Source organism: Dipodomys spectabilis, unplaced genomic scaffold (genome assembly GCF_019054845.1).
Source record: "Dipodomys spectabilis isolate Male_0828 unplaced genomic scaffold, ASM1905484v1 ptg000002l, whole genome shotgun sequence".
Classification (NCBI taxonomy): Eukaryota; Metazoa; Chordata; class Mammalia; order Rodentia; family Heteromyidae; genus Dipodomys; species Dipodomys spectabilis.
The window spans coordinates 12,743,222-12,770,539 of record NW_024870679.1 but is presented as its reverse complement, the minus strand read 5'-3'; the positions used below and the strand labels follow the sequence as shown (position 1 = coordinate 12,770,539).

Sequence of the window (27,318 nt, the reverse complement as noted above, 5' to 3'; positions counted from 1 at the left end):
GAGCTTTGAATCAAGCTTGGAGTAACAGGGTCTCAGTCCAAGTGCTTTGACTTTATAAAATTACTATTCAGGAAGAGATCTTGATCTTTCTGTCTGGGTGAATATAACCCAAGGAAGATATGTAAAAATTCATCTCATCTCAAAAATAGTTCCCAAACTTCCTAACATTTCTACTAAGAACATCTCCCAATATTTTTTTTAAAGCTATTTTACTTTGATGTAATTTTTCATGACACAATTTAGATGGCAGTAACACAATAAGAGGTCCTTATTCTGATGCTTTCTTGGAAGAATGAATGAACAGACAATTCTGGAAAACTTTGATGCCAGGTTTTTACATTTTCAAAAATATATATTGGTATTATCTATTCCACAACACAATCTAAGATCTAAAGTGATGTCCTGCTGAGCTGAAATTTAATATAAGTTCATAATACAAGAGCAAACATAGACAATGTTAAGTTCAGAAAACAATAGGTTATACCTGCTTTGCTGCCTTTGGCCACAAGTGGCAAAAAGTCTTTGGATGTATAAAATCCATGGTCTGAAGTCAGTCCTTGAAAGATACTGTCTTTATTGGGTTCTGGCAAACCTATGGAACAAAGTTCATAATACAACATTAGTATAGCCTTTCTAACTGCTAACATTTTTTTTTAATCTACCATAGGACTGGGAATCTGGCTCAGCGGTAGAGTGCTTGCCTCACATGCATGAGGCCCTGGGTTCAATTCCTCAGCACCATATAAGCAGATAAAAGCCGGAAATGGTGCTGTGGCTCAAGTGGTAGGGTGCTAGCCTTGAGCTAAAGAGCTGAGAGACAGTGCCCAGGCTCAGAGTTCAGGCCCCACAATTGACAAAAAATTAAATTTAATTAAAAAATCTACCATCTTTGAAATAATGTGGCCATAAAAAATATATGGATATATATTATATATAAGCAGACCAACATAATGAAATAAAATATAATAGAATATATTTCTATGATAGAATAATAGAATATATTTCTAATATATAACAAAGTATATTTCATCAAGTCATACATTAACCTGCATATACACACACAGGGAAATACATTTGGCACACATTCATATAAATATGATACATAACATTAATAGAAAAATTGGGTTACATTCCTCCTTCATTATATAAACTAATATAAGCTTGAAGTCCCACAAGGCATTACATATTAAAGATCCATAACAATACTAAAAGAAAATATGGATATATATTTCTCATATTTATAAGAAAAATCATTCTTGGGGGGAAATGTGGAGGGGTGGGGAGAAGGAAGGGAAGGGGTAGCAATGATGGACAAGTGATGTACTGATGTGCTCATGTAACTGTAACCCCTCTGTACAACATCTTTACAATAAAATTTGAAAAAAGAAAAATCATTCTAAGGAAAAAAAATGGAATAAACAATCTCAAAGAAACTCATGTATCTCCTCCAAAATATTCAGCCCCTCCTGGTTTTCAAATATATGAATACTTCTGAGGGAAATAATTCCAGAAAACTATTTTTAAAAGTCTAAATCACGCAAAAAGTTTCATAATATCAATAAAACATTACCTTCCTGCTAGATGCATAAAAGATAATAAAGTCAGAAGAAGAAAACGTACAAAGAATTTATGATTATTAAATGTTTACTTTAGCAGTGATTAAAGAAATACAAATGTAAGAGCTCCAGTGATCAAGCACAGCACTAAATCTAATCTCAATGACAAACCAAAAAAGTAAATTATAAAACATAGCCAGGAGCCAGTGCCTGTAATTCTCGCTACTCAGGAGGCTGAGATCTGAGGATTGAAGTTCCAAGCCAGTCTGGGCAGGAAAGGCCGTGAGACTTTCATCGCCAATAAATGATGATAAGGGGAAACAAAGGAGGAGGCAACAATGCTTGATAGGAAATGTACTATTACTTTGCTCATGTAATAGTAACCCCTCTGTATGGTATTTTCACAATAAAATAAATAAATAAATAAATAAAGGACTCTGAAAACCGGAAGTGGCACGGTGGCTAAAGTGGTAGAGCACTAGCCTCGAGCTCAAGAGCTGAGGGACAGCACCCAGGCCAAGAGTTTAAGCCCCATGACCAAAAAAAAACCCCAAAAAATCCCAAACCATAATTTCCTTATTAAAAACTAAACAATGTAAGAAAATCAAACTAAGTAGTATAGGTACAAATGGAGCTTCTTAGACTCGCTGCTAGTAGAAATTCACATTGGTGCTCAAATTCTAAAAGCAGTTTTGAATATGTCCTAAGTATTTACAAAAACATACAAAAGCAGTTACCATACAAATATGATTTATTCCAAAAAGGCACAAGAGGATAAGTGAACACAAGAAAATAAAATAAGCAAATACATGACTTTCATTTCCAAGAAGAAAAAAATAATAATTAAGTAGTAGGATGCAAAACATCTGTGTATCCCATAATTCAAATTACGTATACACATATAAACTAAAAATCTATGTATCCTATAGTTCAACTTATATATAAATAAATGTATTAACTAATCTATACTGATTTTGTGTGATTGTGGGATTGGGGATATTCTATTTTTTAATTATTTCATTACTTTCCAAATTTGCTATGACATTCATCCACCATAATATATTTAGGAAGTAAATATTAAAATAGTAAAAAAGAAAATTAACAACAATCTCATGTTGTTTTATAAGCATAAACAAACAACATAGTACAACAATAGTTCCATTTTACAAAAGAAGAAATAATGTATGAAATAATATAGGGGAAATACATAGCTTAATTTTATTTACTGTTTTAAACACACCTTACCAATGGCTCTATCTAGAGAGTTAGAAGTTCTTTTATACTTGTGCTGCCAGAGAACACAGAGAGAGAGGAATAAGCATGCCAAGGAATTTTGTCATGTGAGGTAAATATATAATCTGACCGGCCAAAGTTACTTGTGTAGAATCAGCCATGAACCATGGTTGTCTTTCAAATTAAATAAAATATTTCTATTTCTGTTTAGCACCCAGGAGATTTGCTTATAAGGTATTTTGAGAGAATTTTATGATTATGATATCATTTTTCTAGGGAGATTAGGCAAAGGTAGGCAAGTCACTTGACATGTCATTGGCCTTCTCTCTGATAGGAGAATAACACTTGGTTTCCTGAAAAGGCATATGTCTTAGGTTATTTTATTTTATTGTAAAGATGCTGTACAGAGGAGTTACAGTTACCTGAGTAAGGTAATGCTTACATTTCTTGTCAAACATTGTTACCCCCTCCTTTGATTTTCCCCTACTATACCTTCCCTCCTTACCCCCCACCAGAAGTTGTAAAGTTCATTTCCAACATAGTGTCTTGTGAGTGTTGCAATGAGTCATCCTGTGTCCTTGTTTCAGCATTTTGTTATTTCCTTTCCCTTCCCCAAATTAGATAAATGTATATACAAGACACAGGGTACAAAATCAAATATAGTGACAACACAGGATACACCACAGGGGAAGAACATACAAAAGAAACAAAAAAACCCACATAGTACATTAAAAACATCAACAACAGAGAAAAACCTCTTGTGTCCATATCTTAAAGTTCATTTCATTTAGCATCATCTTAAATGGACATATGGACATAGCTTTTGAGCTTTTCTGCTCATCTGATAAGATTATCCTAGATGTATACTAGTTATTGCAAATAAGGGAAACCATGGGACCTGTATTTCTTCGGGTCTGACTTACTTCACTTAATATGTTTTTTTTTTTCCAAATTGTGGGATATATGAAAGCTAAAACAATTTCTCCTGAATGCTCTCAACGAGGGCTGTATTTGAAGTTATTCTTGATTAATCAAACCGACACACACACACACATAGGGTACACAGGTCTTAAACAAGCATCTAAATCTAGCAAAGAATACTTTCGATGCCACTTCACTTTCATGTTAAACAAAAATAGAAACAAGTAGAAATGAGATGTACTTTCAAGGTGATATGCTAAACAAGAGCCTTTAAAGCAGACCAAAAACAAGGTCCAGAGACTGTAAGTGGGAGAGAAAAGTTCTACAGATATTAGCAATCAGGTCTACCATCCTTCCTTTTCCAAATCCTAATCTGAGCTGTTACTTGTATGGCTCACCTAGAGCAAATGCTTTATGCTTACAATGATTTGTTATACCCCCCTCTAAAACAACTTATCTAAAAAAGTAGAATGTCTTCCTCGTAAAGTCTTTCTACCCAGAGAAATGATTTCTTTTCTTTTTCTGCAAGAATTATTCGTGGAAGAAAAAAAAAAAGGCATTGCTGAAATTTATCTTCAGTTTTTTCCACTTGGAAGAAGACATTGCCAAAGACAGCTGAGTTGTCTGTGCTTTCATTCCACCCACTCTACATCTGTCACTGTAATGAACTTAACATTTATTGGGTCAGACTGTCCCCTTAAATGTTTGAGGCCACTGGTTAGATGTTCTGACCTATGGATGTTATGTTAAGTAGAGGAAAAATGAGCCAGACACTGGACAGGCACCATATAAATTAACCTGCAGTCTGCATAGCCACATCCCAGGTAATACAAACACAGACCAGAGACTACTGGAGCTCTGCTCCTTTGCTCTTTGGCACGTCATTACCTTATGCCCTTGGACAGCACATTTGATAGATCGCTGATGCTGTGGGGTGCTCAATAACAAGGTCTTGGTCAGCAGAAAGACTGAAGTGAGTTCTTCCTCTCCCACTGGGTAGCTCTGAGATCATGTATAAGTTCTTAGGATGGTAAATTTTGTGGGGCAATTGGTTAAGCTATTCAATCAAATACTGACGTAGGTATAAAGTTGCAGTTAGATCTATAATTGATTTTATCTAAAGATTATCTTAACAATGTGGGTGGGCCTTATTGGATTGGCCAAAATGCCTAAAGAATAAAACTCTGTTTGAGAAAGAAGTTATTTCAAGACTCTGTCATCAACTCCTACCTGAAAGTTCCCAATCTTCTGGCTTGCTACCGATTTTAGACTTTTCATCTCACAATATTATCCAATTTCCTAAAATCAATGAACTATCATCTCTCTATCATCCATCCATCCATCTATCCATCTGCCCTTCCATCATATTGGCTCTTTTTTTCAGAGATCCTTAAATTGAGTTCCTAATCTCTCATATTCCTGTACTTTTATTCAGAACTACATATACACTAATGGTGCTTCTCCCGTAGATGGCACATGTGAAGATGTAGTAGGTGTGTTTGTGTATGTATGTACTGACACCAGGCACATGATGAAGGCACATGAAGGAAGGTTCATTTATTCCTCAGTTTCCCAACTCTTTCAAACATCACATCTCTTGGCAAGGAAAGAATAAAGCTGAAATCAAAGCCAATTATTGAGGCCCAATAAACTTAAGTCAAGTTTTACCAAAAAAGAAAATTGTGGCAACTTTTAGGGAATTATGAAACTTGACAATACCTATATGGCAAAGGAAGACTTCCCTGGGAGTAAAGTGAATATTGAAAAATATAAGGTTTGTATCTACACCAGGATGACTTAAAAATGACACTGAAATGACTTTTTAGGCCACCTTTCAGTAGAAAGGAGGGAGCTGTCAAATAGAGGAATGAACTGTCAAAGACTTGACTAACAAAGAGGTCCATACTGTATAGTGTGGCATTTATTGTCTTTCAAGAGGTGAAAGAAAGGTCCCATGCTAATGGCTCATACTTGTAATCCTAGCTATTCAGAAGATTCATCTCCAAATTAACCAGCGAAAGTCCAAAAATGGAGGTAAGGCTCAAGTGGTAGAGCATCAGCTTCCTATAAAATAATTCAAGAGAGCTCAAGGCCCTGAATTCAAGCCCATTATAGACAATGTGCTAACAAACACGCAAACATGAAGGCAAAATCTTTATCTACTTAACAAACATTATGGTATTGCAGCATGTGTTTACACAAATAAGTATTCCATATTTTAATTATTTTAAAATTATTTAATTATTTAAAAATGGTACTTTTCATGTTCTCTTAAGAAGATAAAATTTAGCATTTATTGAGTAAAGGCACCACTATTTTACATGCTTGACACGTAGGGGATTTGTTTATATTAATTCATTTGAATTTCCAGAAAACTCTATGATATACCTGGATTATGGTCTGAATATTAACTATTATCATCTGAATTTTGAACATGAGGTAAAGGAGGTATATAGAAATTAAATACCCTTGTTGAAGGTCATATTCTTAGTGACAGTTTCCCACCTGGACAAGCAGACAGTTGAGTCAACACTGTAACTTCAAAATGTTGCCTTGTTCCTATCTAAGGTTATAATTAAGGTGTGTGATAATGGATGACTGAATAGCTAGTGATCTCCAAATGAATCACGGCTGTTTGAATTATACACATTCCATTTTATTAGAAAATGATAGATATGCCTACTGCTCAGAATATATCTGCAACCAGGCTTCAATCAGGTAATATAGACTGGCGCTGCTTCTTTTGACTGCTGTGTGTGTGTGTGTGTGTGTGTGAGAAATATTTTCCTTCTTAAATGCATCCCCCTCAGGACCCTAGCTAGCCATTTTTCAATATTTGATAGTCTTTGAAAAACGTATCCCTACTTTACTTCCAAAGTACCTCCCTCTGGAACAACTACAGAATAAACAACAGCAGTGCCTCTAGTAAACTCATTCCTTGTGCTCATATCAAGTTTTGCCCAGCTTCGATGAACATTAATAAGATCTAGAATATTCTGTTACACGTTATCATCTGGTAAATAACAAAGGAAGCACCGTCTTTTAAGGCTTCGTCTTCATAGCTGTGCGCAGACATGTTAAGAATGACTTCACATTTTACAACATGTAGTTGGGTCACTTTTTCACCGTGAATTGAATTGAGTGAGCGTTTGTGTAAAATCTTTTGTTCTTGAATGACAGCCAAGGCAGCCTGGGAAAGACCGGCATCAGACAAATCTGTCTCTGGAAGAGTGACTCACAAATCCCACAGAAGGGGACAACCCTGCTCACTGAGAAAGTCCGGGGTACCCAACCAAAGGCTACGGCTTGTAGAAATGGTTAACGAGTCTTCTCCACAGGTATATTGGTCTAGTTATTTCCCACAAGTGCTTCATCAATAAGAAGGCTTTAGCAGACAAATAAAACACCTCTGATTGCACTATTATGCTCAAGTGAACAAGATAACAAAATTTAGCTGATGGCTAAAGCCACAGGTTCTCATATTTCAAAGTATTCATGAATCTGAGACATTTTGGTTTCTGTCTTTTGGCACAGGCCTGCATTTATGCATGGGGAACAATATTAGAAGTTGAAACAAGAAAAAAGCACAATTTATTGATTAGTATTTCTACCATTGCTCACTTCATCATGCTTTTGTGTAGGGAACTTTACTTATTTTGAAATGGGTAATAGATGGCTGTGGACTGCTGTAGTCAGCTGTGCTACGGAACATCAGTACCAGTTCTCCTAGTGGTGCCTGACTATATGTTTGCTCTTGAGGTCCTTTCTTTTCCTCTTCTTAGCTTTTTGGTTACCTTACTCTGGTCTAAACGGAGAGAATGTGAGTGCTGGGGGTGGAGATAGTTTCGTGTCAAAGTCTTGCTTACATGAGTGAGGTGAAGGTATTGGCATCCAGAATCAATAATAAGAAAAGGAAGGAAAATGAGAAAGTGGAGAAGGAAGAAGGCAAAGAAAATGAGGGGGAAGAGGAAGATGAGGAGGGGAAAGAGTTAGAAGAGGAGAATGAAGGGGAAAGAAGTAGAGGAAATATAGGAAGAGGAAGAAGAAAAAAGAAGAAAGAAGAGGATGGGAAGGAGGAGAAAAGAATGTCTGAGTCCTCATCTAACCCATGTCTAGTGAATGGTGGCATATTATGAAAAAAATTAACACCTGCAGATTGAAAGAAACACTCTCCTTTGTAAAAGAAAATCCCATATGATTGTTTCATTATTTATTAAATATTTTTAAATATGTTAATGTCAACTGACTTACTTTTACTAATTTTATTAATAAACTGTGTTGGATAATAGTCACCTTCTGAAGTTGGACTTTCAGTTAAAATTCTTCTTTTAGCTGCTAGCAAGTGTCACGACTTTAGCCAAGTAAATTATTTTTTCGGAGTGGCAACAGCCTTGCTCAAGGATTTGCTGGGAGAATCATATGCAGAAAGTTAAATGTATGGAAAATAAAATAAGTGATTCACTTTTATCTTCATTCTCTTTTGAAAAGAATCTGGCTATTGAAATGCCACAATAGACTGACATAAATTAAATGTCTAGGTAGTCCATTATATACATTGCTGAACAGATTGGCATGCTACAACATAAAACACTGGTTTTTGTTGTTTTGATGTCCCTCCCCCATGCTATAACCCCTGTTTTCACTGTATTTGATGTTGGTATAATTTGGGGAGGAGAAGGGAAAAAACGAAATGTTTAAATAGGGATACAGGTTGACCCATTGTAACAATGAGATGTACAAGGAGTTGAGGGGTGAGAGGGGCGGGATGGTAGGGGAAAAACAAAGGAGGAGCCAACAATGTTGGATAAGAAAATGTACTCATTACCTTGCTCATGTAACTGTAACCCCTCTATACAGTATTTTCACAATAAAAAACTTATTTAAAAAAATCTTAGCATCCTGGATGAGAATGGAAAGATACTTGCATGGATATTCTTTATCTTTATTCATTCTTCAGATTATAATGGAAGCATTCCAGTAGTACACCAGGATAGGGAATGAACCCTGCTATCTATCCCCTAATGGGGAACATGCCACTCCATTTGGAGCCCTAAGACCAACACTATCACTGAGAAAGCAATGACTGGTGAGTGAGCTGAGTCTTGGCCTCCTCTCCACATTCCAGACATCATTATTCTCTTGAGTAAGATACATGTGGAACATGTGGAAAACAAAAATATGAAAAGCTATGTGGTAAGCAATTTCAAACACAGAAGACACTGCAATTAGTCATAAATCATTTGGATGATTATATATATATATAAACTAATATGGAAATGGTTTTATAAATTAAAAAATGATATTCATGTATACATGCCTACATATATATTGAGAAAGATAGATATTCCTCTATGAAGTCTAAGCCATTAGGATTACAATATAGACGCAAAGGAGTCTTTTTGAAAATCCAAGTATTCCACAATTCCATGAAGTGTTCTAATTTTTTTTTCATCTGTCACTTAAAGATCACTTATATGACTCAAAGGATTTCTGTCTTACTCCCAAGAGACAATAGTGCCATACAGGTTATCTTTCTGGGATCCATATATTGATTAGAAAGAGAACAGATCAATCATACTCTGTTGTGATTCTTTTCTCAATAATAAAAAAAAAAACTTTTCTCCCTGACACCCCACTGTAAATACGGTTAGTTCTGAGTGTTCAGATTGAATTTAGAAAGAATGGAGTGATTCAATACAACACATTTGGAATTAGATCACCATGCATCACAATAATATTCATTCCATTGATTTTTTTTCCAAATCCCCATTAAACATCTGTTTCATGGAACTGCTGTCTAGTCTCTCTATGTCAATGTGACCACACACATTAATTCTGTGTATCACAATTGGCCAGAGTCTAACAGGATAAATCCTTTCAGAAAAATATTATGAATGGAGTTATCACTTCAAGCCATAATCTTCTTCCCCATTTTACAAGGTATTTCTGTACAGAAACACATAACAAAAGTTCCCAACCAAGTACAATAAGAAGGTCTCTATTTTTTATTTAATTTGTAACACTATGAGACTAAAAGGCATTAGAGACAGGCATAAAATAAACCCAAATAATAATTTCTAGATAGTTAAGTACAGATTTCTTTTAAGTAGCTTTCTATATAAATGTAAAGTATATGCACAGATTCTATTACACTCATATTGGTTCATACTTGGTATGTATAGATGAATAAAAATCTACACACAATAACCAAGTCACATATTAACAAATATATATGAAATAAATCGGAGTCTACTCATTTTCCTGAAAAGTAACACCTATAATCTCATCCATCTCATCTTTTTTTGTCTAATAGCACATATATCACAACCAAAACAATAAAGTCTTTGGGGAAAAATAAGCACATTATTATATTCTTTATACTTTTGTGGTATTGTGATTTTCTTACAAGAGTTGTTTAAATAGTGAAAATTTCATTTTATACATACAATTAAGATCTCACTCAAATCTCTTTTTTAGACTACACAAATTAATGCAGTTAATGCAACATATATTTCTGTTACCAAGTTATATTTATTCCTTAGACTTTGGGTATTATACTGTGTATTGTCCTTGGTTTTTTTTCCTTGTCATCTTATTTCCTTCTCCTCTCTACTTCTTATTAACTCATTTTTGCTTTGGCTATAAAACAATTTCCTTATGTTTTAATCCCCGTATTGTAAATATAGTGAAGATAAGCAGAAAAAAAAAAAAAAACTTCAAAATATATGCCTCGGGAAAAGTTTTGTTTTTTGTTTTCTTCTTAATGATTGAAGTTCTTAGATGGTTTTAGGAAATTACTATTTAGTGCTATGTAAAGATACTATATTCCAAAGTGAAGAAACCATTAATAATAAAATACTAAAAAGAAACAGCTCTATTACAAAATAAATCTACCAGGCTTACAAAGAAAACAAATTTGCCATAGCCACCTGCTGTGGAGATGAGGCCGTAATCTCAACAGCAGGAAATAAAAGGGAAGAGAAGAGAAAAATACAAAAGCACAGACATTAAAAAAGTAATTAAAACACTTATCTCCATCGACATACATAACGAAAAAACCCTCAACCAACCACCTAAAAACATACTCTATTGAACTGCACAGCAGGAATCAACATGAAAGCTTCCACCATAAATACACATTATGAAGGAAGAAGGCTCCTTTAAAATGGAATCTCAAAAGTATTACTAATGTGTTAATCACCAACATATCCACCACACATTCATTGTATTGCATTAGTTACTTTCTCCAAGTTATTTTTTAACTTTACTCCTACTATATGTTTTATTCAAATAAATTCTTAAATACAGGCAGTGATAACCACTTCATTTATTGAAACTGTTCTGGTGAGTTCTGAAATTGTATTGTGAGACTTATACATTCTGTGCACAAATTGTCTATGTACTGATTCTTCATATAATATTCATTTAGATAATGCACTTAAATCATTTCCTTCTAAGGCAAACTAACTATAATTATAGTACTTGATTAAAATGAAATGAAAAGTAACACAAAAGTAAGGGTCAAGGATTGACACTGAAATGAAAACTGAGATGCATTTTGATTTACCTATGGATAAATCTTGGAACTTTGCAAAATGAAACAAGGCCATCTTGAAGAAGCAAGGGCAGGGCCCGGGAAGAAAGACTAACAAATGTGCTTGTTGATTCAGCATCTAGAACTTGTTTTCTAGTCTTTGTGCTTCTCCCAGGCAGTCTATGAGCCACTGAAGACCTCACTTCAGCAAAAGACCTCTGTAATGAACCCTGACACCTATAAAGCTCTTGATTCAAGCCAAGGCATTAAAATTTCATTCTTTGCAAGCACTGGGATTTGAACTTGGGTCCTCCACTTGCTTGGCTTGCTTGTTCTCAGCATTCTACAACTCTAACCATTCCTCTAGACAGCTTTTGACTGGCTCATTGGAAATAGAATCTCTTGGACTTTTCTGTCTGAGCTAGCTTCAAACACAATCCTCTGGATCTCACCCTCCAAAGTAGACAAGATTACAGGATAAACTACCATAAAAACATTAAACCTTAAATCTCAGCTTCCTCGTCTTTAGAAAGAGAACAGTTAGGAAATTGTTTCCTTGTAGATTTTTTTTTTTGACAATTTAGCATTACAGTTAGAAAATAGATTTCATAATTCTTTCAACTTGTGAGGATATTCAACAATGTCAATTTGTTTTAATTGTGAATTTCAAGCCATTTCTTTAAAATTTTATGGTTTATTTGTAGTACAGAGTTTACAGGTCCATGGTTCAGATTATGAGTACAGTGCATCTTGATCAATGTCACCCTTCATTTTTCTCCCCATTTTTAATCCCTTTCATCCCTACCCTCAAGTTACATAGTTCATTCTTTCCAAAGCATACATTGTAATGATTGCATTTGCTCACCCTTCCTCCTTCTCTTCATGCCCCCTCCATACTGCCCTCCCCCCAGAACATGTTTCTACTTCCTGATGTGCTCATTTTGTTCATGAAAGACCATGGGCAATTTCAGAAGCACAGGGTTGGCTTTCCCAAACTTCAGTGTTTCAGCTCTAAAATTGCTCGATTGTTTAAAAATGGGATTCTGAATATATGCTCATTTTATTTTTAAACTCTGGCTACAAAAAGCATGTGTTTTATTTTATGCATATGCATGACATTATTTATGTGTACATAGGACCTGTGACTTTCATCACAGTCTCTAAAGTCTATGTTTTAAACCTGGCCAAAATCATCATACTCCATGATTCTAGGGCTAAATTAATTGTACCACAATTCCAAATCAATCACTCAATTCTAAATATTCAGACTTTGGTCATCAATGTCAAAATGCAAGAGAGTTATTGACATGTGCCAGTTATATAGCTCCATGGACGAATATGTGTTTTCAAGAATTTGTAAGTATATCAGATCTGACAATAAGAACTCCCTTTTAAACATTAGATGTAATCATGTACTTATCCCTTAAATACAGTTAAATAGGATCCTAATAATAGGTATTTAAAATTTACATCTCAGTTTCCTTCCCTACAAACACCTGCCTTGTAGGGAGATAACTTAAAATAGTACATCTCTCTCTTAATTTTTTGATTGTAGGCCTGAACTCTTGGCCTGGGCACTGTCCTTCAGCTCTTCATCTCAAGGTTAGTGCTCTACTACTTGAGCCACAGCACCACTTCCAGCCTTTTCTGCTTATGTGGTGCTGAGGTGAACCCACAGCCTTATGCATGCAAGGCAAGCACTCTACCACTGAGCCACCTTCCCAACCCCTACATCTCGTAATAGAATGACCACTTAACACAAGGATTGATAAGGAAAATACTAACACATGAATTGAGTTTTGTCTTAATTTTTTTCTCTTGATAGCATTACTTTAATATAAATGCCAAAGCAACAAAAAAAACTTTTAAAACTTGGTACTTACTAAAGTTTCCTTAAAAAGCAAAATGTATTCATATAGGACTTGGCAGATTCAATATATAATCATGACATATTTAATTCTGACATTTTTGTTACATTAAAGAAAATAAGACTGAACAAGACTACTAACAGTCTACCTGCCAGGTGCTGGAGCTCATATAAGTAATCTTAACTATAAGGAAACTGAGAAAGGGAGGTTCAGCATTCAAAACCAGCCTGAGCAGAAAAGTCCCATCTCCAAAACGACAATCAACAGGTTAAAATGAAGTACAGCTCAAGTGGTAAAGCAAGCTAGCCAAGCAAGCACAAGACTAAGTTCAAACACTTAGTACTTCACACACACACACACACACACACACACACACACACACGATTATCATGTTTAAGTTTTAGATTTGAGTACCAGCTCTGTTCTTTAAGAACTATGTTCTAGATCAGATAGAAATAGTAATCTTAACCTGTTCAATTGATTTAGCCACTTGTTCCTCAACATTGATTGAGTGCCTACTGTTGGTTAGAAACCTGCAAAATAACTGAAAGTTACAGGTGGAAAATGGACTTCATGAGCATGGACAATACACAGTGGTGTGAAATTCTTTTATTCTGTGAGGACATTCACTGCGCAGCATGATTTGTGATTTCATTCCACCCACTGTTTGTTAGATGGCACGGCCAGTCCGAAGAATACATAGGTGAGTGTGTACATGGAGAATGAATGACAGAAAGGCTTGAGATGGAGAAACATCAGAACCAAATGAGACTCATGCTGCGAAAAAGGATTTACAGAGTGTAATAAGGGGCTAGTGCAAAGACCACATGGCAGGAAAGGAGCAAACACAGTCCAGCAGAAGCTTGGCAGGTGAGCCTCTCTAGTCATAGGGAAAGCGGTGGGGAGAAGGAGGAGCATGCTCAAAGTCATGACAGGGTCAGAGTTCAGATTGGTATGGTCATGGGATCAGGTATAAAAAGAGAGGGGAAAGGAAAATCAGAAACCACAGATGGGCATGGTCCCAACCACGAAAGAGCCATCAAGTCCCACCCGGTGTTTGTGTTTTACACTGAGGAGACATTTTAGGAAACGAGATGGTTTGTTTGACTCATTGACAAGGATGGACTGGTAGGACTGGGTTGCAGTCAGTGGCAATGGAGAGAAGAAGATAGGGGAGAGGGATGCTGCATACATTCCACATAAGGAAGGAACTCTACATACTTCCCACCCTCAATTAATTACTACACCCCTCCACTGCTGTGATATTGCAGGGCAGGGTGTCATATAAGCTCAGCTTATCCGCCCAGGACAACCCTTTCATTCAAAAATAAGTCTTTGGAATTATGGTGTAAATATATTAAGACAAATATAAAGATATTGAGGAAGTATATGCAAATTTGGAATGAAATTGCAATACGTCAAAGAAACGCTGCTTGTACCATTTGGGAATCTGCCCATCTCTTCCCTAGAGGAATTTCATTTTTTTTAAAACTCTCTTCTCATTATAGTAAATGTAATGGAGGAACAAAAGTGGGGGTGGAGGACTCATACTAAGATACTTACAGTGGCGATGAGAAAGAATAAAATATATCCTCAAGATTTTTGGGAGATAATTTCATATAAGTGTGTATGTGTGTGTGTCTATGTGTGTGTGTGTGTGTGTCTGTGTCTGTGTCTGTGTGCAGATATGCACATGCATGTGAGCCCCTGAGATTTTTGCTTAAGGCTAGCTGTTTATCACTTGAGCCACCACTCCATGTCTAGATTTTTTGGTGCTTCAGTAGAGATAAGAACTTCCTAGACTTTTCTACCCAGGCCAGGCCGGTTTGTGAACCTTGATCCTCAATTCCCAGTCTCCTGAGTGGCTACAATTACAGATGTGAACCACAGGCACCCAACATTCTGCACCCAGTGGGTACATGCATCTCCATTTTCTACTGTGATTAGTACCTGAATAGTGATTCTCCTGACGGGAGACTCACTGAAGTAGAACATAGTTAAGATCTAGAGGAGCCATGTCAACTTGCTGTGTACATATTTAATGTGTGGGACATCCAATATGAGCTGTTTAATAGATAATAAACAGGCTTTAAAAATGCAAGTATGAAACTCATGAAAACAGGTCTGCACCGAACACTTTGGCAATTATCAACAAGGTGATAATACTAGAAGCTATACATGGTATGAGCTAGCACAAGGAGAGTGTAGACACAGTAAAAAGAATTGCAGTTAAGACCAAAGATAGGGAAAGACAGCATGGTAACTTCAAAGGAGGAAAGAAGGAGGGAGTTACCATGGTTATTGTAGGAGTTCAGAAGGATGGGAGAATGTGGGAAGCTGGATGCAAAGAGAAGGGAGCCAAGAGTTCACAACCCTTGTGTGCAGAAGCAAAAGAGATATTCCACTTATTTTTGTCATCTCATACAAAAACAAACCCTGTAGATTATAAAATAAGCATCTAAAGGAATGGTTTGGGGTTCATCTATCTTCATTTACAACTCATTTCTCTTCATTCCTAAGTAGAGTGAAAGACGGACTCAAAACTCAGTTTAGAAATAATACAGGTAGAGGAGCACTATAGAACTCATTTTGGGGGCAGAACAACAGCAACAAAATACAGATTCATGTGCAATCAGCCTTCTGTATCTAGATTCTCCATCTGTGGATTCGTCCTCCCTCCTTATTTGTATTGCATGTTTACTGAATATGTATAGAGAGTATTTGTCATTTCATGAATGTCACAGTGATCAATTATAATGTTTACAATGCATTTACATCCAGTGAAATACTATATGTAATCTGCAGGTGATTAAGATTTTGCAAAAGGGTACATATAGAGAATATGCCATTTAACACAAGGACTAGGTCGTATCTGCAGATTTTAGTATTTGCAAGTGATCCTGTAACCCATTCTCCAAGGATCTCTATGGATAATTGTAACTATAGAAAACAGATTTAATGAAGTAATAGGAAAATGAAAGGAGAAATACCCTGTAATAACCTCCACATTGAAAGTATAGAGTGGCAAGGTAGGTTTCTCCAGAGAGGGAAAGTCATGTACCTTCCTAAGAACTAGTATTACCCAAGAATATATTCCCAACAGAGTTCTTCCTTAAGAAATATGTTAGTCAGTAATAACAATTCCATTAAATTCTGAATACAGAAAAATTTATGTAATTTAGCTTGAATAAAGTATATTTTATTAAAAAGAAGTGTTACAGCACACATCTATAATCCTAGCTACTCAGGAGGCCAAGATCTGAGGATTGCAGTTGGAAGTCAGCCAGGGCAGAAAAGTCCCTGTGATACTTTCATCTCGAACTAAACATCAAAAACTGGAAGTGGAGCTGTGGCTCAAAATGGTAGAGCGCTAACCTTGAGCAAAAGAACTCAGGGACAGTATCCAAGCTCTGAGTTCAAGCCCCACAACTGCAAGGGAAAAAAAAAGAGAATTGTTAGAGGTTAGATACAGAGGTTCACATTTGTAATCTCTACTAGTTGAGAAGTAGATATAAGGAGGATCATAATTTGAGGTGACACTAGGCAAAAACTTTAGAGAGTTCTTATCTTAAAGAACAAGTTGTTTACAGTGGTTTGGGTCTGTCAGCCCAGCTCTTACAGTACGTATAGGCTGAAAGATCATGATCTATGAGCATCACAGACCAAAACAATGCAAGACTAAATTGACAAATACAGCTACAGAAAAAGGGCTGGAAATACAGCTCAAGTGTTTACCTGTCAAACAGAAGGCCCTGAGTCTGAAACTTCAATGCCACATGTAGATCCCACAAGTGCAAGGAAACAAACAAAACTACAACTGGTGAAAAATCTTACACCAAAGAAATGCATCAGACTTGAAGTTAAAGTAAGGGAGATGCTCTTCCGATGGGCATAGTCACCATGTGTGGGTCCCACTGCTACACATTTTCTGACCCTTATTAACAAAATTCGATAAAGATTCCTGCAGTCAGATGGATTTGGTTAAGATCACAACACTGAAGTTTATTCTTAGTCTCCTTATGTGCACAGCACATAAGCCTACCTAGCTGTACCTCCATTTTCTTATTTGCCCAAGGCAATTTTTAATCATCCTCTTTCCTGTTTAGAAGACTCACAATTAATGATGAAGCATTTTAGAATTCATATTAATGTGATTAGCACATCAATTAACATAGCTCATCAAGGGACAGCAGTCTCACGTCCTTCTGTCACAATTACCAGGGAAGAAATTACAACACCCATGGATGGTAGATTTATCAAGGATCAATTTGAGATCTAGGTTGCACCAGTTGGATTTTCTATGAGCTATACAATAGGTACACATTCACAAATTAAATTATACTGAAATGTACCTAAGCCACCCTAACCATAGTGTATAGAGCATACATTTTGACAGCATCGATAAAAATCTCACATTTTAAAAGTCAGTGTAAAATAATGAATTACAACCCTAATGCCTTTGGTTTAATGATCTGAGCAGTCAATGCTTTGATACATTTTTTGTCAGTTTCTGAACCGATGATTTCTGTTTTGATCTATGGTTTCATCAATGTAGTCTACAGATTATAATGGAAAAGAAAAAGAATGTAGTTTAGAAAGTATTTTCACCCATCAGTATCTCAAACATAGGCTCAACCTCATAGGAGCTCATCAAAATGAATATTTTAATAATTTACATTTGCAGTTTTATTATTTAACAATATTTCTAATATATGCCAGCCCTCCTGCAACTCTATGAGCATTGCTTAAACAAAGTGAGCCTCACGGCAGTAAAATAAGCCTTCTAACAGCTCATAGTGAGTTAATGGCAAAACCAGATTCAAACCAGTAAAAATGCCTAAGTATAGTGTTTCTTCTATCATTCCATAAAAAAGCATATTAGGGTAATGTCTACTCTTTAGTGAGAAAAAAGGAGCTTTAATTTTGTCTTTGAAAATGTGGCATACAGTGGTTTGTGGCACCTTAAATTTTCTGAATGTTAATATAGCTTTTTTTTTTATTCGCAAAAAAGAAAAATAAAAACTTTAAAGATTCCTAAGCAGTTATTCACATAGCAGTCTAACTATGCTACATTTCCAAATGATTTGGGGGTGAACTAGGCCTACTTAAATTTAAATGATGTCTTGTAAAAGATCCTCTAAGCACTAGTCATCTGTTTAAAGCATAGATCTACAACCGCAAACCTATCATCAATTCTTTGATGAGAAGGGAATAATTAAAGTGTTATTTTCCTTCTTTCACTGCAAGTTGTTTGACCTATGTTAAATCAAGTATTAAATTTTCCTGCATTATTTCGACATGAAGGATTTTCTTTTTTTTTGCCAGCTCAAAGAAAAGTATAAATCTTCATTTGTCAAATTGAAACTCTACCTGCTCTCGGGCCTAATAGCTCTTCTCTGTGAAAAGCAGCCAAATGCACTCAAGTCATACTGAGTCCCCTCAGCCTTAGATGACCCTGGAATCAATAATGTTTGTAACTTGTAAGTGGGGTGGTTATGGAGAACCAAAAGCATGAACTGTCCTTGTTAGCTGCATTGAGCTGTGATACAACACAGGACTCCCTTGTGAGGCCCATGATCAATTTTAATCTCCTGACCAGGAATAAAAAAGAATGTAGACTCCTAATTCTGGATTCATCTTGAAAGGAGATTATAGATTTGTTTGTCTTCAGTGGAAATGAAATTTTTAATTGAGCTGGCATTCTGGGGAAAGAATATATCTCAACCACCATTCCTCCTCATTACCCACACTGCTTCCAAAAACTCTACTGACAGAACTAAATGCTGAAATATGTACACACAATGGATTAAAAAAGGAAAGCTGTATTTGTGGAAACAGGCTCAAACAACTACAGCACAGATTCCAGTGGGATTTGCTTTTTGACTACATGACTCAACCTAAGAGTTGAATTTTCTACTTCAGATTTCTTTATGAAAAGTACAATTTTAGGTTACATTTCTTCATGGGGATTTCTTCACTTTTTCAACTATTAAAGAAGGTAGTAGATGGTTACTAGTAACTCAAACTTAGCATCCCAGCTACTTGTGAGACTGACATTATAGGCTTGTTCAAGGCCAGTCAGATGTATTTATAAGACCACTCCTAACCAATAGGTTGATACCTGGAGTGCACCTGGCATTCTAGCAACTTTGGAGACTGAGATTGGGAAGATTAGGGCTACACATGTAGAAAACTCTGACAGCTCCATCTCAATAGAAGAAGGCGGAGGTGAGGTGAGATGTGGTTGTCATTAGAATAATTACATAAAGTGAAAAGTAGATTGCAACCCAGGCCAAAAAGAACAAAAAAAGGCTGAATGGAGGCTCAAGTAGAAGAGCACCTGTCTATTGAGTTTGACAAAGCCCTTAATCAATCCTACTACTGAACAAAAAAGAAAAAGAAAAGAGAATGGAACATTCACTAAAATTACAACTAGCCATTTCCAAATTGCTGTATCATGACACAATGGTACCAAGGCTTTGGTACCATAATTTGGAGATTTAAAGATGAAAATTCCCCATAATATCAGAAAAAAAGATTATGATTTATGCCTCTGTAACTAAACTCATGTCTCTATGCACATACATATACAAGATTATTCATTTGTATATAAATACATATATTTGTATTCATCTATTAGTATAAACATACTCTGGTGCAGTTTATAGGATCACCTGCAGTCAAAGGGCATCCTCAAGCCAAGAAACAACATTTCTAATTCCAGACCACCATCACCACCACCAATACAGCGAACAGTCTTTGAGCATCCACAGTGGGTAATGAACTGTGCTGAACAAAACCCACAGTGTGGTGGTAAGTACAAGTAACTCCATGGTCAGGATCTTTGACTGATTCCTAACTCTGCTACTTTCTGGCTACATGACCTCAAGTTGAGCAATTAATTTTCCACCTTCAGTCACAGATTCTTTTATATATATATATGTATATACAGATACATGTATATACATATATATATGTATATACATATACATGTATATGTATATACATATATATATATATACATACACACACATATAATAAAAATGTTGTTCAGAGGGTTACAGTTACATGAGTAGGGTAATGAGTACATTTCATAGCGAGCATTGTTACCTCCTCCTTGTTTTCCCCCTACCATCCCTTCCCTCCCCACCTCCCCAATTTGAAGCTCCACCCTCTCCCCAACATTGTAAAGATCATTTTCAACATAGGGTCCTTTACATCTCATCGGCACAATGGGTCAGCCTGCATCCCCATTTAAGTGTTCCCCAATATCCCTTCCCCTCCCCAAATTGCAAAAATGTATATAAAAGATGCAGAACACCAGCATCAAATCCAGTGAAAACAGGGGTTATACCATGGGGGAAGAACATACAAAAGAAACAAAAGAATCACATAATGGATTGTAAGTACATTAAAAATACTAGCAAGAAAGGAAAAAACCACTTGTGTCCCTGTCTTGGGGTACATTTTTCTTAACATTATCTCATATGGTCATATGAACATAGCCTTTGACCTTTTCTGCTTGTCCTAGACATGTAAAATAATGCACCTGAATAGCACTGAGTTTATTTGGGGTTTTGTAATGATTAAAAGAGAAAATAGAGGCAAATCCAGAAAGTGCTTATGATTTTAGATAGTTGTTAGCTAAAGTAAAATATATTCTGACTCACATTCATTCTTTCATAAACACCCAATAAAATATCTGGGAGATGTAAGAACTGGGCTGGAAACAAACATGAGCCACACTCTTAATCTTGGTGAGTCATCTAACCTCTTCTGGGAACCAACCATCACAAAATTAGAATGCTAATATTTATCTTGGAGAATTGTTGTAAACATCAAATAAAATTAATTATATAAAATGTCTATGATAGCCCCAGCTACATATAAAAGATGGAAAATAGATGTTTACTGAATGAAGGAATAATACACTGAGCAAATGGATGGAAGTATGGATGGACTGATGGATGGATGAACTAAGTGTTAAGTTAGAAAATAAATTAGTGAACCCCAACAATTATCAGCTCAGATAATTTAAATATTAAAGTATTACCAGATTTAAACATTAACATATAATAGGCAAGAAGCTTTCACATAAATTCTTAAAAAATCCTGTTTCTACCAATACAGAAACAAGCATTCCCCACCAAAAAAAAAAAGTGTGAAGATATAATTCTATATTCCTTTCACAACAGCTGACTTATCTTGGTTTATTAATTGTATGACAGGTTCATAGCTCAAAATGCCCAAATTTGACAGCAGTGGTCAACTAATATTCTACAACCAATAAGGCAAGTTATGGTCCTGTTTACTAGGTAGGGTTGATTTATTTTATCATTTGATGTGAGGACACTTAATTTAGCCTCAAAAAAGATTGAAAACGTAGAAGTGGGGCTAATTTTGATATTTATTTTTAAGAACAATGTCTCTGAAAACAGAAGCAAATTATTCAATGAATCTGTTTCTCTATACAAACTGTAGTATTTAAATTTTATATTCATTCTACCTTACAATGAATATTAATCAGAGAGTTAAGCCATATTGTTTTGAAAGTGATTAACATATTTACCTGTGCAGTGTGCCATTGTAGTGCAATCCAGTTGGATGTATACTCAGGACAGATTAGTTTTAGTGTGCTGTTGAGGGTAAAATTACCACTAGCTATTCTTCTTTTCCCATAGACAAGGCTATAATAAATTTAGTGGCAAAATGTGAAATAAACCAGGAATGTAGTCTGTAAGTTGTAAAGAAATCACAAAACCCAGGCAAATGGTTAATAGAAAAATAAATCTATTTTCAGTATATTGAAGTACATGACACTGAGTGTCAAGCAGAAGACAGACAAAAAAAATGTTGGAGAAAGAAAGAAGAAAGACAAAAGAGAGAGAGAGACACTAGAATTCTGACCAAGCAATGCTCATGTACAATGACTAGTTTACATAGCTTTTATGTTTTATTCAAAACACTTATATTTTAGCTGGGTGCTAGTGGCTCACACACCCTAGTTACTCAGGAGGCTGAGATACGAGGATCAGGGTTCAAAGCCAGCCTGGGCAGGGAAGTCATGAGACTTTTATCTCCAGTTAACCACGAAAAAACCGGAAGTGGCACTGTGGCTCAATTGGTACAGCTCTAGCCTTGAGCTGAAGAGCTGAGGGACAGCACCCAGGCCCCATGACCAAAAACAGAAACAGAAACAAAACATTTATACTTAGATATTGTAATTCTCTTCAAAGGAGTCCATTATCTGGCAAAAACTGGTATAAATTTGCAAAACAATTTCTAAGATAATAAGAATTTTGGAAAATCAAACTCATTTGTAAACTGAGGACTTTGGATATTTCTCAATGTATATTTTCATTATACATATGCATATAAATACATATATGTGTATAAATACATAAAATACAAATATATGCATAAACATATATGCATTATATATCCACATATACTCACAACTGTAGCTACTTAAGTAAAATCCACAACTGTTTGTGTATGTTTTAGAAATATTTTTAATATTATTATATATTATAAAACTATTAAAATTAAGCCAAATAACTGACTTTTGTGGGAGAGTCTCACAAGAAAAGGTGGGCACATCTGCTTCAAGTAGAATGGCTTCTTTCTTTTATTACATATTTTTAGGTCTTTTTCTTCTTAATCTTCTTTTACAATGGAAGCCATTAAGAATATTTGACACTCAAACAAATCAGAGATATACCAACCACCATGCCAGTGTAAGTCACAGCCAAGTTGATCTTCACCAACTTGTTTATAGTGGATGTACCTTCTGGCTGATCTGTGATCTCCTGTTTGATTAGTTACTTAATATTTGAATGCCATTCCTGAATTTCTTTTTAAATTGAAGTCAATATGAGCATAAGAAGCAAGAAAATGTTATTTTCACTAACAAAACAACAGGATGAGATCCAGAGTATGGATAGGAGTTACAAATAAATAACACAAAGATTAATGCTTTCCTTTTTTCAAAACAAGTAACAAAAATCTCAGAAGAATAAATATTTTGACTCCTTGAATTCCCTTCTAAGGTACATAAGTTAATATTTCCACAGCTCTTTAAGCTACTTACTATTTGCATGGATCCCTATGCAATTATTTTCAGTGATATTAAAAGTAGGAAGGGCATAAGAGACCATTTTAGTATTGTGCTGTTATTTGTAATTCTGACTCCAAATGCAAAATAATATTGTCTCTGTGGAGTTTCATTTCACATAATAAAATAATAAGAGGTATCTATTCAATGAACCCAAAATCAAGTTACATGTTTCAATCAGGTTGAGCTAATCTCAAGAATGTTGGTCTATGTGTGATAACACAAGTGGTATAAAATACTTGCAATCAGCACTAACATAAAAAGAATTAGCATTTAACATATGGCTATCACTTCAGTCAAATGAAGGGGTTAATGGTAAATAAGTCTTTCAGGAGGTAAATAGTTCCTGTCATATAGCTGCAGAGCAGTTCAAGTGGTTTTCATTTAAAATTATTCATGTACAAAAATATTATTATCTTTAGTTAATATGTACCTCAGTGAAAATCTCAGTCTACAACAATTACAGAAAGTAGCATCCTTAAAGAAGCTATAAAACATATATCATCATTAAGCAGCCAAGTCGTTAATTTTGGCTTTAGTATATTTTCAATTTTAGTTACATTGATTACAGGCAAATGTCTTGCAACAACCTTGGAGAAAATATGAGAATGGGAGTTTCTTTTCCTATCCTGTCACTCTCTACCCTGTCCCCAGCCTTCAACAAGAGTTATAAATTACTTCAGATTCCTTTCTGAAAATGTACTTCTGTGAAACATAGAGACCAACAAGGTCAAGGGAATACTATCTGAATGGATTGTTTTAAATATTTTATTATCTTTTAGTAGGTACAAAAGAGTTGCTAATCACCAAAGCAATTTATGAGTACAGTGCATTTGATCAATGTCACCCATTTCAACATTCTCACCCACCCCTTCCCTCACTTTTCTTAATTTTTAGGTTATGTATTGAATGTTGGTAGGATGTAGGCTTGTTCAACCACTCTGGAAATCAGTGTGGAGATTCCTCATAAAACTAAACATAGAACTTCACTATAATCCAGCAATTCCACTTCTAGGCATTTGTCCAATACAGCATAAACAAGGCCGCACTAAAGCTACTAGCACAACCATGCTTATTACAGTATTATTTACCAAAGCCAAGATATGGAATCAACTCAGATGCTCCTCAGTGGATGACTGGGTCCAGAAAATAGAGTGTATATATATATATATATATATATATATATATATATATATATATATATATATATATATATATATATATATACAAGAGTATTCTACTCATCCATCAGAAAGAATATTTTATGTGGAAGACATGGAAAAAACTATATCAAGCAATGTAAGCCAGACCCAGAGAAACACAAGTGGCATGTTTCCTTCATTTATGGTAGCTATAATGTGCCTACAAATCTATAAGTAAACACACTGGGTGGTATATAAATGGTTACATACAAATTAACTGAGTAGAATAGATGCTATGGGGAGCTCAAGTAGTATAATGCTTTAAAAAGACAAAGTCTAAAGCCCAACAAATTAAATACTAGAGTGGAGAGTGAGGCCAAGGAGAGAAGGATAGAAAAAGGAAGGGGGAAATAGGAAAAATGCAGACCAGAATTTGTTGGATATACTACAGAATTGAGAAATACAAAGGAAGGGGTGAAAAGGCTGAAGCGATAACACAGATCAAGATGCATTGTGTAACTATATATGAAGATATATGAATGCATTTTCAAAGAGGTTCGTGTTTAATTTTGTTTTTCTATTGGTTATTGTAGAACATTAAATAGACTATGATAAATAGTATAATTCAAATATTTGTGACTACCTTCAAGTATGAAATGAGCAATATTAGACTAAAAGGTTTGGAACTATCTCTTCCCTGCTTTTCATTCCTCCTTTCCCTGTTGTGTTATCTCTCTTGAGAGAGAAGCCACGTCACAGAAGTCATGTTGTGGGTGGACAAGAAGCCAGAGAAAGAATTGTTAAATTCAGTGTTCCTGAGCAAGTCCAAACCTCAGACCGGGTGTGCTGCAGCTCTTTTTTTTTTATTATTGTGAAACTACTGTACAGAGGGGTTACAATTACCTGGACAAGATAATGAGTACATTTCTTATCAAACATTGTAGCCTCCTCTTGCAGCTCTTCTTATTTACAAGAAAACTTGAGAAGTGCTACGAAACCAACAGTTCTCACTCTTGAAGTAAGGAGAACATTTTGTGAAAAGAAGGAAAATTCTTAGGGTATGTTCTCTCCTGAAACTCCCTCAAAATGTGGGCATATCAGGGTCAGAATTGATATAGGTATGAAATAACCATATAAGAAACCAAGCAATATGGAACCAACCCAGATGCCCCTCAGTAGAAGAATGGATCAAGAAAATGTGGTATATATACACAATGGAATTCTATGCCTCCATCAGAAAGAATGACATTTCCCCATTTGTTAGGAAATGGAAAGGCTTGGAAAAAATTATATTAAGTGAAGTAAGCCAGGCCCAAAGAAACATAGGTCCCATGGTTTCCCTTATTTGCAATATCTAGTATATGTATGAGTCAAGCGGAAAAGGTCAGATAATGTGATGTTAGGAAAATGAACCCTTAAATATGTATTTTAATGTTTTTTTTTCTTTCATGCATGTGTTTCTAACGCATTTATAAGATTATTTCTTTGTTGCTTTGTATGTCCCTCCCCCACAGTGTAACCCCGCTTTCACTATATTTGATGTCAGTATAACTTGTGGAGGAGATGGGGAAAAACAAGTCGTTTAAGGATTCAGGTGGACCTGTTGCAACAATGAGAAGTACAAAATGTCATGTCAAAAAGAGCTTTACAATGTCAGTGGGGGGGGGGAGGGGGGGAAGGATTGGGTGGGGGGAGGGGGGAGGCTGGGAAGGGAGGTGAAGGGTAAACAAAGGAGGAGGCTGCAATTCTTGGTAAGAAATGTATGCATTATCCTGCCCATGTAATTGTAACCCCTCTGTACAGTATGTTCTCAAATAAAATAAAATTAAATTAAAAAAAAAAAAGAAACCAAGCAGCCCAGAATGGGAAGGATTTTTGATATGGTAGAATTGTCCCCATGAAATGTCACCTTAATGATGCAAGAGTTAGTGCCCTGCCTTGCTTTGTGCCCCATTCTTGCTGAAAAGGAAAATAAAGTATTGACCTAGTTTGTTGTAGATGAGTGTACCTCAAACCCCACATGGAAAGGGATCCATCTCATTCAATGCCAATCCATCTTGAAAAATTATTTTTGTAAAACAATATAAAAATCAGGTTTTCACCAGGCACCAGTGGCTCATGTCATAGCTACTTGGGTGGCTAAGACATGGAGATGGCAGTTCAAAAAGCTAGCCTCAGCAGAAAAGTCCATCAGACTCTTATCTCCAAATAACTGACAGTAAAAAAAGCTGTCAGAGGGGCTGTGACTCAAGTGGTAGAGCACTAGCCTTGAGCAACAATGCTGAGGAACAGCTCTGAGTCCAAGCCTCAGAAGTAGCAAGCCGTGTGCGCACACTCGCGCGCACACACACACACACACACACACACACACACACAGCCCACAAAACAAAGTAAAAGACACATGAATTAAAAAGGAATTAACAGGGATAAAAATACTCTGCTAGTGTATTCTTGACTCTACTCATTGGTGTCACTGATATATAAAATCTCCATAAAGGTCTTTAAAAACACACCATACATGACCAGTGACTCTTCCAGCTATCACTGACACAGGAAAGGTAGAGCTCAGTATGCAGGACTATCTTCCTAACTTTATACTTGAAATGAAATTTTTGTCAGCCCTCTGGATCACGTGGGCAGGGCACAAAGATGGAGGCAACATCAGAGTTGGCAGTTCTGTCTGAATTTTCTAGTAATAAAAAGCATTTCAGAATACTACACTTGATAGAGTATTACACTACATCCTGGGGAGTATGTTTTTATTTATCTGATTACTTTTCATTATCTTTGCTTCTATTTGGCGTGTGATATATTTCAGACAGAAACATGATATCCCATAACTTGATTATAAGGATTATAAACTTTGGCAATATTTTAGTACTTTATTACAAGCAGATTGGTACGTAACAAAATACAGAAATTGAATCAATTATATTGGTTTCAAATCATA

General features: G+C 35.6%; 1 protein-coding gene across 1 annotated transcript in view; it reads right to left on the bottom strand.

Annotated features, from left to right (window-relative positions):
- Dpyd (dihydropyrimidine dehydrogenase) overlaps window positions 1-27,318 on the bottom strand; it is a 715,003-nt gene that overhangs the window by 419,802 nt on the left and 267,883 nt on the right. The window contains exon 9 of the mRNA XM_042677821.1: window positions 485-592. Within this exon, the coding sequence (XP_042533755.1) occupies window positions 485-592 (108 nt within the window). The remainder of the gene's footprint in view (window positions 1-484; window positions 593-27,318) is intronic.